General features: G+C 54.9%; 1 protein-coding gene across 1 annotated transcript in view; it reads right to left on the minus strand.

The window, feature by feature from the left end:
• Nucleotides 1-13,882, minus strand: part of MGAT5B (alpha-1,6-mannosylglycoprotein 6-beta-N-acetylglucosaminyltransferase B) — a 72,507-nt gene that overhangs the window by 36,925 nt on the left and 21,700 nt on the right. Inside the window, exon 3 of the mRNA XM_075111072.1 lies at nt 10,066-10,210. Coding sequence (XP_074967173.1) covers nt 10,066-10,210 — 145 coding nt within the window. The remainder of the gene's footprint in view (nt 1-10,065; nt 10,211-13,882) is intronic.

The raw sequence follows: 13,882 nt of genomic DNA on the forward strand, positions 1-13,882 counted from the left end.
CAACCTTTTGCAAAGAATAAACCCCGCGTCTCCTGCCGGCTATCGTAACCGCTGCAACAGGGAGGCTGCTCATGAGACGCTGGTAAAATACAGGCACAAAAATGACCTGTGATGAGCTCTGCTTGTGAGCGTGGCTCCAAGGAGATAACATACGCATGGTCTGAGGGCTGCACAGCTCAGCCAGCCCTGAAAGCCCTCAACGCCCCTGTTTCTGCAACTCTTTTTCCACCAGCAAGCAGACATCAGACCATGCAGGTGATGCACACACGCTCAATAAACTGCAAAAAGCTGGGGTGGGCAGTTTAGGAGCAAACGTCCCAAGGATGCAGTGAGTTTAGAGCCAGCGAGCCCAATGTCCTGCTCCACAACAGGAGAGGGATGTCAGCTTGGTGGACATGCTCCACAGGTTTCTCCACCACTCATGGAAAGGAGAAAGGATGAGCACAGCCATGGCAGCCCTGCTCCTGTGCTTCAGAGCACCAAATGAGCCCACGATCCAACTTCTAGCTCCACAAGGAAGCTATCCCAATTCCCACTTGGGTTCAAACCAGCTCCCAAACACCCAAGTAATTAGGTGAAACCCAAAAGCCAACAGCAACCTCAGTCCCCATCTCCTCTCCAGTGACCTCCAGACCACAGCTCAGCCAGGGCCGAGCACTGGGCACCCACAAACGTGTTCAAAGATCAGGATCGTTATCCTAAAGCTTTCCTCCAGGCTCAGCCTCACAGGCTGCCTAAGCCCTGCCTGAGCTCTGGCCCCGGTGGCAGTTTCCACCGGGGGATGGATCTGGCCCAGCATCTATGCCAGCTTGCCCAGCTCCTGTAAGCTACAGCTGCTCCCCAAACACAAAGATTTTGGCTCAGAGCCCTTTGATGTAAAACGTGCGTTTGACCATCACACCGAGCCAGCGCTTCCAGTTCTCGTAGACAAGACAGCCACGTCGGGTGGGCTCTGTGAGGCTTCCCCCGAAACGCAGGGGGTTACCGAAAAGCGGCACGTGATTCAGTGTCCACCATGGCTCTTGGCATATATTAAGAAGATGAAAAAACTGCAGCAAACATCCCTCCAAAACAAGCAGCCAGGCTCAAATCTCCCACCACTTGCACACTCATCACCTTTACTTGTCAAGCCAGTTTCCTCCAAATGCCCATGACTTTGAATGAGGGGTTTCATGCTTGGGTGAGGGGCCACGCACCACATCGGCAGCGCTGACGAGCCCTGGTGCTAGCACTAACACAAGCAGCACCGAGCCAGCCACTTCAGTGTGTTTATCTTTTATCTGCTGGACAACAAGGCTATCGCTTGAGCAGCAAGTTTCATTTAATGTATAAAAGAGATGCCAAGAAGGTTAAGCGTAAGTTGCGTCACCTATCATTACAGGGATTTGTCACCTGGGCAGAGGACAAGAAAATAAGATATTTAAAGCGAAACCTTAAATGCAAAAAGGTTTTCTGTAGCTTGTCAGAATTTGATGCCTTGCTCTTAGTAACTGGAGACACCGGGAAGGACAAGGTAAGTGGCTTATTGTGCTCAGTGACAGCTACGCAGAGGGGAATATCCCACCGCGTGTCTCCGTCCGAGCTGGGATGCCAGCACGGCCTCCGCCAGCCCAGTGGAAATAAAACTCACCCCAGTGCTACCACTGCACAGGGAGCAGCGACGGGCTTTTTTTCCTTCCTCCTTGTTGCTTTTTAAATTTTTCTATAGCGACAATATAAATGCCACCAAAACGCGCTGGGGCTGTGCCAGCTATTGAAACTATAGTAAATTACTGTGGGTTTTCTAGCACAAATTTTTCCCTGGGACCTTAAAACCGTTTACTACAGCAAATACAGTACTTTTACTTCTAACCATCAATATTGATTTCATCTTTATTAGTTTCAGATTTATATTTCCCCATGTTGATTAAGATTCAGATCACACTATGCCTTATAACACACTGTATACAGTATTCGTCTCGTTTCAAAAACTGCTATTAAGATGTATCTTTCCCTACTGGCAGATCATTTGCCATATAATATAGCCAGAGGTTGAGTTCTCCTTTACTTTTTCATGCATTAATTTGGTTCCCTTCACATTGTCTCTTGTCCCCAACCCTGCAGCAGCAGCTCAGATTCAGCCTGTTTATCCCTTTACAAGGCACTGTATTTTTATTGCCTTTTATAAAAGTGGCATTATGAAAAGATGAATCTCTTTCTATTTGTGTGTTGTCTTCATAATACAAGCCCTAAACATATTTGCTTGCTCATCCGATATTTCTTGCTATTAACTGGTGAAAGCAGTGACTTTGGGAAGACCGATACAGATGGAGAAAAGCAGATGTTTTGAAGATAATACATCAACAAACGCAACATTTGCACAGAGCAGTTTACCAAAGGATTTCAACTTGCTCATTAGAATGTCTGCGCTGCCATTTGCCTCTTTAAGGATTTTTTTTTTTTTGCCTAAAGACCCAAAGCAGAGCAGAAAGCAGCTGGGAAGGGTGCCCGGGCTGGTGCTGCGCTCCCACTGCTTCCCTGCTCCAGGGACAAAAGTCACCCCGCGACATCCAGCCCCACGACAGCCTCGCTCACCAGGACGGGGAGCCGAACCCCCAGAGGCAGCTCTGGTGGGTAACCCTTCCCAGCACGGGGGAAAGGGCCTTCCCATCCTCCTGGCTCCCGCTGCAGCACTCAGGGTGCTGCCCGTGAAAACAGCTGGGGTAGCTCCTGGAGAAATGAACCCCTGGGGCACCTCCAGCAGGTCACGCCATGGGCTCAGGCTCCTCTCCCCATCCACCCACCCCGGTGGGGCGAGCTCAGAGTTGCCCCACAGGCGGTGGGGGACAAGCCGAGGAAAGCCAAGGCGTCCCCAGGGATGCGGGAAAAAGCCCTCACCCAAGTGCTGGGTGACTTAAAAAAGCTATTTAAATCTCTAAGATGGAGCAATTACAAGCTTTGCTCCTCTGGCATAAGAGGATCCAAGTAAACCTCCCTGACGCTGGAGGCAGAACTTTTTCAGGGATCACTTCCCCCGTGCGCATCTCTGCATCCTCTCGAGGGGGCTTGCACCTGAAGGGCCGGGAGCCAGGCTGCCCACGGGGAGGGAGCCAGGACAGGAACACGGGCACAAGGGGGTTATACCGGGCAGCTGATGCGCTCCCTAAATTTTGGGTCACGGTCCCCCAGCACTGACGCTCCCAACGGGGGGTGGAGCGGGAGACACGGCAGTGGCCGCGAGGGTGCCCCGCTCACCAGGCTCAGCCGCGCGCTTTGTGCTTACTTGGCTTGTAATCCTGGTTTTAATCCCCGTAACTCCAGCGCTGGGGCTATTACCCTGAGCCTGGATAAACAACCTTGGCTCGGTTTGAGCTCGTGTTCCGCGCAGAACGGCCGAGCCCCCCGGGTGCCGTGACGGGGAGTGCGGGGAGGGTACCATGCCCTGCCCCGCTTGGGAAAGGCTCAGACCCCCAGGGAGCAGAGCAAAGGCCCAAAGCCCTGGATGCTATCAGCTTGGCAGGAATTTATAGCAACATTGGGCGGGAGGGAAATGCTGGGGCCGAGGCACGGGGCTCGCTGCTTCGCTAGCCCCAGCGCGGGCTCTGCCAGGTTGTTTTGCTCCTCAGTGCCCTTCCCGGTGTCGGGCAAGGGTGGGGATGCTACACCCAGCTTTGCAGCCTCCCCGAGAGCCACGTATGAGAAGGCCCATATTACTGAGAAGCGGGTTTATGCTTTACTGGCAGCTCCAGCCAGTCAACCGGCTAAAAATTTAAAAATAAATAAAAATACTTTAAAAAATCCCACACCAGCATATGCTTCCAATGCAAGTTCTGGTACCTCTGTATATTGCAATCTTTCCCATTACATCTCAGGGCTGAAACAAACAGCTCGGCCTCCCCTCCATGAACACCCGAACAGAGACCTGAGCTCGCTCTGGCCGTGTTTGCACTCTCTGGGAATTCACCCCGGGCAAATAGGCCAGAGAATATTTCAGGGCAGGAACGTTCCTGGGAAACTCGTCTGAAGCAAATATCGGATGGTGCATGGGCCGAGCCCTGCCTGAACTCCTCCAACTCCAGCTTGCGTAATAAATCGCATGATAAACACCAGAGCATTTGACTCACTGAAGTACTTCCATCTATTTTCATTTCAGTTTACTGTGGGTGACATTTCTCACACAAATGCATTCAGAGGACCAGACCCCGCGCTAACCCAAACCCCACGGCTGCACACCCCAGGGGAGGGCGCTGCCGTTTTAGGGAGCTGGCAACAAATTTCATGGAAAAAAAATTATGAAAGCCAACTTTCCAATCAAAGAAAATATCTCGCCAACGTAGGGACAACTTGCCAGCAAAGTATAACCGAGATCATTCATTAAAATATTTTATGAATGCTACGAAGCGCTCTGAGACCCTTCCCAAGCAGAACACGAAGCCAAAGCGACAAGCCCAAACCCTCGCTTTCCTCCTTACCCCCAGAGCAGCGCCGAGCTGAGCCACGTGCCCGGGCAGCAGCAGGTTTTATTTATGTGAACACAAAGGGTCACGGACAGAAGGGTTACAGGATCGTCACTTGGATGTACGTTAGTCTACACTTGATTGAAGCAAATAGATCTGATTTATGCCCATGTGCTTGAGCAGCCCGATGCAGGCTGCGAGAAAGTGCCTTTGGTGAGCCGTGAAGACGTTGCCAGCCTTGGCAGCCTCGACTAAGAGGGACCTGCCAAAAGATTAGGCCAGAAACACCCAGTTTTGACCACGATCCACAGGGCAGGGGATCCCCTGGACGAGACGCTCTCCCGAGCCCATGCTTTTCTACAGCCCTCAGCCTCACGTTTCCTTTGCCAGCTGGGTATTTCATGGGCACGCTCTGCTTCATTTTGGAAGGGTTATTCTGGCAGCTTGCATTTCTACTGCATCAGCAGTACAGCCTCCCCAGACACCCCCCTCCATGGCACCCGTGCCCCCCCAGTTGGGAAGCCCCCAAGCCTGACCCTCCGCAGGGGGCTGCTTGCTCCCAGCTGCTCCCAAATCAGGGACACCTGATGGAGGGCTAACGGGACCTGATTTTCCTTGTAGGGTAAATCAGACACAGCCTGGGCAAAGGCACCCTGGTGCCACGCTCCTGCCCACCTCCCAGCAGCATCACCAGCCCCGCAAAGCCCAGGGCTCTGCCCATCCTGGGGCACCAGGTGCCGAGGGCTTTCCTTCTACAAGCCGCCTGAGACAACACAAACAACCACGGCACAAAAACGCCAGCGACAGCACTTTGCCTCCACGTGTTAATGCATCAAGAAGCCTCATTTGCAAAGCCCTGTGATAAAGCAGCCTCCAGCATATCAATATTTCAGGACGGAAAGGCACAAAACAAACAGAAAGCAAAGCCTACTGCAGAATTAGGTTCAAACTGAGCCGGAGGTGATGGGGGAGGTACAAGCCTGGGAGCAGGAGGGGAGGGTGTGAGTGACCTGGGCACACATGGACACCTATACCCCTGCCGCGCTGGCGCTGCCCATCATCCTGCAGCTGCAGGTTTCCCCCAGTGAGCCCAGAGCCCTCAGGCAAGGTGGGGGCACATGGATGGATCCTGTTTCCCTGGCTGCCCTGCTAATGGTACACAGCCACCTCCCCGCTCTGCCTTCGAGGCAAAAGCCATTTATCTCAGCTGCCAGGCATCAATTTCCCCATGCTTCTCCTCCCCTGACCCCGATGGGGACACCAGAAGTGAGGGGTCCTTGTGATCCCCTGCGCTGTGCCCATCCCCTCTAAGCTAACACTGAAAGCCTCTGGGACTGGGCTGCAGACGTCCTCAGGAGCTGGCAAGAAACAACTCACTGCCTCTGCCAGGATGAAACAGGTTGCAGGACCTGTGAGGAAGGAGAGCACCAGGGAGGAAGGCTCCTCCAGCGCTGGCTGCCTGTGGCAGCATCAAAGAGAAGATGCTTCTCCCGCAGCCAAGCTCTGCTCAGCAAAGCTACAACCCAGCAAAGCTGGGCTGGATTGCGGGACAGGTCTCGCCTTCTCTGCGGGCTGCTTTGGGGCTCTGCCCGCTCTGGACAGCCTTCACACCATGCAGCACCAGCCTCACCTTGCAGATGCCCTCGCCGAGCCCCACAGCGCGCTGAGGGGACGGGGAGACGATGGGCGGAGGGGTCAAAGACCGCTCTAGGCTCACTCGGACAGCAGGGGACCGTGGCATCTGGCAGCAATTTCTCTCAAGCCAGCTTATCAACAGTGACAATTCAAGAATTAATAGAGCCAGGCTGGCAGGATGCAGGAACATCACCCATTTAGTGTCATATTGTGAGACTTTTAATTACTGGGGGAATATGGAGTCATGTAATCATTACAAGAACAAATACTTAAAGTGTGTGGAAATTAACTGAGCTTTGGCAGTAATTAAGCTTGAAGATGAATCAGTTGTTAGCAAATAACACCCTTTGCAGGCTAACCGCTATGTGGGGAAGAAGGACAACCGGGGATGCCAGCACTGCAGACTCCGGTCTTCCCTGCCACCACCTCCCCGGGCACGGGGCAGGTCAGGGACAGCCTGGCCCCAGAGAAGGGCTTCTCCGAGCCCCAGCACTGCTGGGTCGTGGTGCTGGCGTGGGTCAGCCACTTCATACCCCCTCCTTCCCTCCCAGGCGCTTTCCAGTGGGGGACCAATACTTCCACTGCAAACTAATATTTCCCTTGCCCAGTACACAGCTCTCCAGGAGGCTCCGTAAGTACTTCTCATTTCCTTCCCCTCTGATGATTTACGAGGGTTGCTTTCAATTAACAGCAGTATTGATTTTCCTGCAGCTGAGTGGCAGGCTGCTCGCCCTCGTTAGGGAACCCATCCCTCACCTTCCCAACACGGGCAGGGTGCGGGCAGAGGGGATCCAGCAATGCTCGGGGGGGGGGGGCACAGCAGGCCGGTGTTGGGGTGCAGCCTGTGCCCCCTTACCCCAGCGTGACATCCCACAGAGCCCCTGGGCAGCTCTTCTAGGGAGGGTGTTGGACATTTGCCTTTTCCAACAGTTTTATCCAAAGCATTGCAGGAGGCTGGTGGGCTACATGCAGAGGCGCCTCCGGAGTATTCAATCAGACAGCACTATGGAGCCAGAAAGATCTCGGGGTAATTTTCAGCCACATAAAGCTGCCTGCCCTGGCAGCCGAAAAGCTTCCCAAGCAGGTCATTAATTACAGCCTGTATATTTAAATCCCTCCTTGTATTTTCCAAGTGGGGAAGCCACCCCTGCCCTCCGCCAGAGCGGCACTGGTAGGGGACAGCACTCACGGGGGCTGCGAGTGATTAATTATGGGGCTATGCCATAAAGCCCACCACACCCTTCACCTCTTCATTTGGGCTTGGCAAACCCAAGCCCTCCTGATCTCATTGGAGATCCAACATTAAGCAGGAGAGCGCTTTGTAAAAACAAGAATTAACCGGCTTTTGCACAGGTGGAATTGCAAAGCCCGTGCTCATGGCTTTGCTGAGCAGGGAAGGAGACAAAGGCGGCCACTGCGTTAACCAGAGATGATTTAAAGAATAAAATCCCTTTGAAATTAGCACCCTTTAATTGTATCATCTTTTGCTGACAGCTTTGAGTCAGTCACTGGTGATCAAAGAGACAGAGACAGGGAGGGAAGGTGGAAACAAGCCCTCGGTGGAATCCGAGGCCCCTAATAACGAACAGCACCAGGGCGTCTCTGCGGCCCCGGGGCTGATCCGGGTTCAGGACACACCGCTGGGTCCTGGTGCGGCTGGTGGTTCCTGCTCCCCCTCGGCACAGGGAGTCCCCACGGGCTGCAGCCACTTGCCCCCCAAGAAACCTCAGCAAGCGTCTCCCCAGCTCCGCGGGGTCCCAGCTCAGGTTTTGCACCGGCTGCTCTTTGCCTCCCCCCGGGATGCTCCACACGGCTCTGGGGAGCATCCACCAGCGCGGGGGGTCGGCCCAGAGCTGGGCTCTCCCGGGAGAAGGGTGGCAGACGGGGTGCCGTGGCTCTGCACCCTTCCAGCTGCCTCGTGCACCCGGCAAAGGAGGGCAGGGAGCGGCACAAGAAAGGTCGCTATGGGCGAGGGAGCGCCCAGCAGCAGAGGCAGAGCCGCTCAGACCCAGCACAGCTGTAACGCTCCCAACACATCCCCTCTGACCACAGACCTCAGCCAAACCCGGGGGGCTGCAGGGAAGGAGGGGAGCACTCAGGAAACGCTTCGCAAGTGTCAGCAAATGCTGCCGGTGCTTCGTTACAGATCATCACAGCAAAAACCCACCCACAAGAAACCCCTCCACGATGGTTGCTTCACCTGGAGATGCTCTGCCCCGTGACCAAAACCTGATCTTCAGAGGCTAGGTGAGAACAAGATGACAGATTTTGACACAGGATCAGGTGAAGGGACTTGAATGCACTTAAGGGGTCATTTATAAGGAGCAAAATGTGATAAACTAGTTGTCCCTAATTTTCTGTTTGTGAAAAAAAAGACATCTGTAATCTCAACACGTACACAAACCCAAGGCTGTTTTCATGTGCTGAGTCCATAAGCTCCCATCCTCTCCGGTCTCTCCAAGCGATGGCCCCAGAGTCACGGCAGATCTGAAACGCGAGATCCCCATCTGTAGCAACTGCTGCCAGTTCATATTAAATGCTTTTAAGTTTATCTCTTGGCTGCTGGTGTACAGAAGGTACCATCACCTGAAATTACTGGTCCTTTTAACATGAGATTGGCCAAGAAAATCATCAAATGTGAGCGAGTACCTTCCAGCCCCTGCCTGTTACAGTCCTGTCCATTCCTCTCCAGGATTACCGCTGTTCTCCTTGTACACTTGGGTACCAGCCAGCCTCGCAACAACAAAATCCCCAGCACCTGTCATTACCATTATATTTTGCAGTGGTTGAAATAATGCTACTTAAAAGGCAGGACCATGCACTCCAAGACTGCCGGTGCAGCTGTAATTCATGTGTGCGCGCAGTACGACACAGCACAGCCTTTAATTACAGGCTCACTTACTTTATTTTCCATTATAGGCGCAAAAGAGACTTGTAAGAGAAGCGATGGAAAAGACGACAGAAACAGGGAGGCAGAGGAATCCCTGCTGGCTGTCGAGCAGGGCCACGGCAGGAGGCAGAGGTGGGAATGCCGGGCAGGAGCTGCAGTGCATCCTGACGGCTCCCGCGCCGGCGGCACAGCACGGGGCAGAGGAGCCCTTTGCACGTCACGTCCCCGCCACCCACGGCTCACGTGTCCCCTGTGACTCCACCTCAGCAAAATCTATGCTGGCTGGTTTTTTTTTTTTTTGCATTGCAAAGTTTTTCCCAAGCGCTGCTCCTCGGTTTTTTTATCTCTGCCCCTCCACATTCAAGTCCCTTTAGTTACCATTTTTGCAGGCCTTGGCGTGAGAGCCAAATTAGTGTTAATAAATGTTTAAAGGCTCTCAAAGCAAAGGGGAATGTCTCTTTAGCAAATTGGCATGTCACGACGGGAAGGCCTGATGGCGTCTCTCAAGCTGGTGGCCGGGACGGATGCGGTGCTCGCATCCCGGCGAGCCAGGACGCCAAGCTCTGCGCCGCGAGCCTTTGGGGCCTGACAGTTTCCTCCTCTTTCGTTTTAAGCCTTGCTCAACTCTGAGGCTGAACGCATCAGCCCTGGATTTCAAACAACAATCACTTCCACAGCTACCCGAGGAATATGGGCACGAAGAAACCGGCTGGAGTTTGCTCCGGGATTTAATGGCAGAAGGAGCACAGCCCACGGACCAGGGACTGCTCCAGCCATCGGCGAGTCCCACCTCCAGCTCTCCCACAGCACAGTGGTGGAGAGACACCCTCCCACGCTGCAACACTAGCAGCTGGGACGGGTGCTACAGGTAACCCCAAAATTCACAGTAATTTCAGAAATCCCAGATGAAAAGGTTTCCAGAAATGGCAAACAATAAGACTGCAGAAGATCTGCCCCAGCCCCGTGCCCTGCTGGGCTCCGCCATCCCCACGCAGCAGCTCAGCCCGACCCCACGCAGCACATCGGGGTTTTTTGCTCCTGCAAAGCCCCTGAGCCCAGCGCCGCTCCTCGGGGTCTGCACGGGGATCGGTGCGGCCGACTGACCTGTCCAGAGGGAATCGCGCTTCATCCCCTTTGTGGAAGTCAGTGCTATTCTCCAGCCTGGCCAGGATGTCCATCCTCTTCATCAGCATCTCCAGCATGTCGCTCATTCGCCGCAGCACCCCTCGGGACTCCAGCGCGCCCATCACTGCAGGCACACAAAGAGCAAGCGAGACACGGTCACAGGCTGGGCACTGCCGTGTCAGCCGAGAAAATCCCCCTCCCCACAGCTTCAGCCCCAGAGCTGCCCGCAGCCCTGCGCTCCCCAGCCCCGCCGATGGGCTCGGTGGTGTATGGACCATCTCGGAGCCCTGGTGTCCCTGGATATCCCCTCCCCGGCTTTGCCAACAGACCTGCAGCCCCCCCCACATCACCCTGCCTGTGCCCAAATCCAGCTGGGCTGCTGCAGCTCCTGATAGCCAGCGGTTACAGCAGCCCCACATCCAGCCTCCTCGCCTCCCTCTCCAGGCATAAACTCCTGACTCGTCCACCCGATCCAGCCTCTCCCGAGGGCTTACAGGAAACCAATTTTATTCTCAAGCACCAACCATCAGCCTTTCATTTTGCACTTCTATTTTTCACTCTCCAGGACCCACCTAGCCCAGCATCCTGCCTTTGACAGCAGCCTACAGGGGATGCTTAAGGAAAAGCATGGGAAACGGAGCAAATAGGTAGTCCTCCGCCAGCATATCCTCCCAGCAGCACCAGATTTTCCTGTCGCAAAGAATAATTTCTTCTCTACCCAAATCTGCTAAAGGGTGGGTGCCCCAGCACTGGAAATAGCTCTGTCTCAAGTGCTGCATCTCAGCAACTGCCCCCCGCAAGCAGGGAAGGCCCCCAGTTCCCAGCCCCCTTTAACACTCTGCTTCCTAAGGGCTTGCACAGCACCGACCCGCTGCTGTGTTGGAAGTGCCGGGGGATACACGAGCTCCCGGCTCCCAGTTTGTTCTGCTGTCTAGTGACAGGCAGCCCCGAGCCCAAAGCCAGGCAACAGAAAATAAAGCTCCTGTTTCATCTCAGCGCAGCTCATTTCACGTTAGTAATAACTTAATCAGTGCATAATCCCCTGAACTTCTCCCGTTTAGCTTATCTCCGCTGTTCCACTCACATGTGCTTTTTAAGAGGCGGCACATATTTAATCTGGGAGCAGCAGGAGCCAGGCGGGTGGTGCTGGGAAGACGAGCGGCTGCCGGACACCCCGGGTGGCTACTGGGACTTACAGACATCTCGTGCATCTCCAAACGGATGCAAAATTGGGTCTTGCAAAGGCAGAGGGTGGCTGTGCTGATGCACCCCCTGGGTCCCCGACCTGGCCCCCTGCGCCCAGCTCAGCCCAGTGGTGGGATGGAGTGGGGCATCCCACCAGCATCGCGTGCTGGGGACAGCCCCAACACAGCGTTCTCCTCGCCACAGGAGCTGCCTCAAGCCACACAGACAGCAGAGGCCGGCCTGAATGCAGGTCTGGGTGGTTTCGGTGTTCAGATGAGAGCGGTGCACATGGCCGTGGTGGGAACCGTCTCACCGCGATGGCTCCCAGGGCCACAGAGGGGCAGCCCCATCTCTCTCCCCACTCCCCCAGTAAATCACCCGCTAATAACTCCAGCCCCAGATGCTGCAGCGCCGGAGCCGCAGCTGCTGGGGGTCAGTTCTCCAGCTCTGGTGGGGGAGGGCTGCATCGGCGCCGCGGCGCTCGCAGGCCCCCCGCCAGGCTCTCGCCCCAGCGAGCACTGTGAAAGCATCGCGTCGCTGCGGCTGCCTGGCACGTGAACTCGGGGTTACAAGCCAACCCTCAACCCCGCCGAGAGGCTGACACTGGGACAGCCAGACCTCACCAAAGGCTGTATTCCATGCTTGGCTGAGATTATTAGCAACACATTATTTTTCCTGACGCTATCTAACAAAATGGAAGAAAAATTGAGAGCAAAAGCAATTCCTCAAAAAAACCCAAAACATCATCATCAAAAAACCCACCAAAAAAACCCCACCAAACAAAACAAAACACAACTAACCACCACCAAACCCCAAGAAAACCCATTCATGGAGGCTGAAACTGGGCCCTTCCCCAAACGCTCCCTGCACTCTCATGGCAAGGAGGCAGTGACTTCTGCTTGAACCAGTGGGTGCCTGAGGTCCTGTGCAGCCCCAGACCTCCCTGGATGAGTCTGGGAACACAGGAGCCACCGTTGCCTGTCCCACCAGGGAGGTCTCCCAGTCCCCTGGGTGGGACACAAGTCACAGCCTGTCCCACTAAAGGGCAGAAGTGCTGACAAACTCACAATTAAAAGATGCTATGGAGTCAAAAAAGTGTGACCTTGGACCCTGGAGCTCAGTTTGTACAGGGGCCTCCCCAAACACAGCTGAGCAAACTGGGCAAAGGCACGGCCAAGAGAAACAGAAAAGCTCTGAGATGGGCTTAAGTCAGAAAACCCACGTTAGTTATTTTCCCACGGGACTGAGCCCACTCCGGTGACATCCCTGCCACGGCTGGGCCGTGTTCATGGCTCGCAGCCCCTGGCACCTTCACCTGCCCGCCCCAGGAGGCTTCCAGGACTGACCGCCCCCGACGCGGGGATTTCTGCTCAGGATTTGCTCCTGCTCCAACATCCCAGCACTGCCAGCGGGTCAGAGCTTGGGCCTCGAACCCAGATTTTGAGCAAGAGGGAGACCGCGCACCCTTCTCGCATGCTCCTGGGCTGGCGGGTTAGTCTGGAGGTCAGGAAGAGGACTCGACACGACCCCATCAGCTGGCCAGGAGGGCTTAAACCACAACCACCACGTTTTCACGGGCAGCCTCATGGCCCGAGGATTTGGATCCCAGCTTGTTTTGGGGAGTCAGGTCATGCTGGTTTGCCAGGAAGGTGCAAAGATCAAGTCTGGGAAGGCAGTAGGGGTGACCGAGAGCTATTGCTGCCTTTGCCTCTCGGGGCTGGGCTGTCGCCCCAGTTTGTAGCCAGGTTGCATTTGTTTAATTACGAAGGCCTGTTTAGTGGTGCAGTTCATTTGAAATTTAAATGGCTGCTCGCAAAGCCCAGGCAGAGAAACGGCTCTGGCCCCTGATTAAAACCCAGACACACGTACAGAGCTCATCCCTGCACAAGAGGCCTGGAAAAAGCCCTTTGCTGAGGGCTTTGGGATGGGTTCTGGGAGCCTTTCCAGCCCTGCTAAGGGAGCCTAATCCTGCCCTGGCCTCGGGGACGAGGGAAACTGAGGCACGGAGCTACACAGGGCTCACGTTTCCGCAGGCAGCAGTGAGCTGATGTCCTTGCTGGGCACCCAGGGGTGCTGAGCGTCGCGTCCCCACCGCCCAGGCAAAGCTCCCCAGGGATCACCCCATGCTGGAGCAGGAGCAGGGGATGGATGTTTCCTGCCGCTCAGGCTACATCCACATCCCAGGCAACCCGTCCGAGGATGCCTGCTCCGAGCCCTCACTGCAGAGAAACCGCCAACAAGACAGCTCCGCTCCCAAATCGCTGAGGTGGGACGAGGATGTTCCCACTGGGGAACGAAACCGTTTCCCCCAGGATCCCCGGGAAGCTGGCAGTGAGCGGAGGCGCAAGCCCCGGCCCCAGAGCCGAGCCCCGAGCACCAGCCCGGCCCCCTGGCTCTCCTGCTGGCTTCGCCAAGATCTCCCCTCCCATTCACCAGCTGGTTTCAAGTGATTCCAGGATGCTTTTCAACAGCAAAGCTCTGAGCTTTGCTGTCAACAGTGACCAGAGATATTCCTTCTCTAAAAAGATATAAAACAACACAAATCCTAAGTAAAAATAGGAATAAAAAATAAATCTCAGCCTTCACTGGGTTATCTTTTCAGGCACCCCGC

Source organism: Phalacrocorax aristotelis, chromosome 16, assembly GCF_949628215.1.
Source record: "Phalacrocorax aristotelis chromosome 16, bGulAri2.1, whole genome shotgun sequence".
Classification (NCBI taxonomy): domain Eukaryota; kingdom Metazoa; phylum Chordata; class Aves; order Suliformes; family Phalacrocoracidae; genus Phalacrocorax; species Phalacrocorax aristotelis.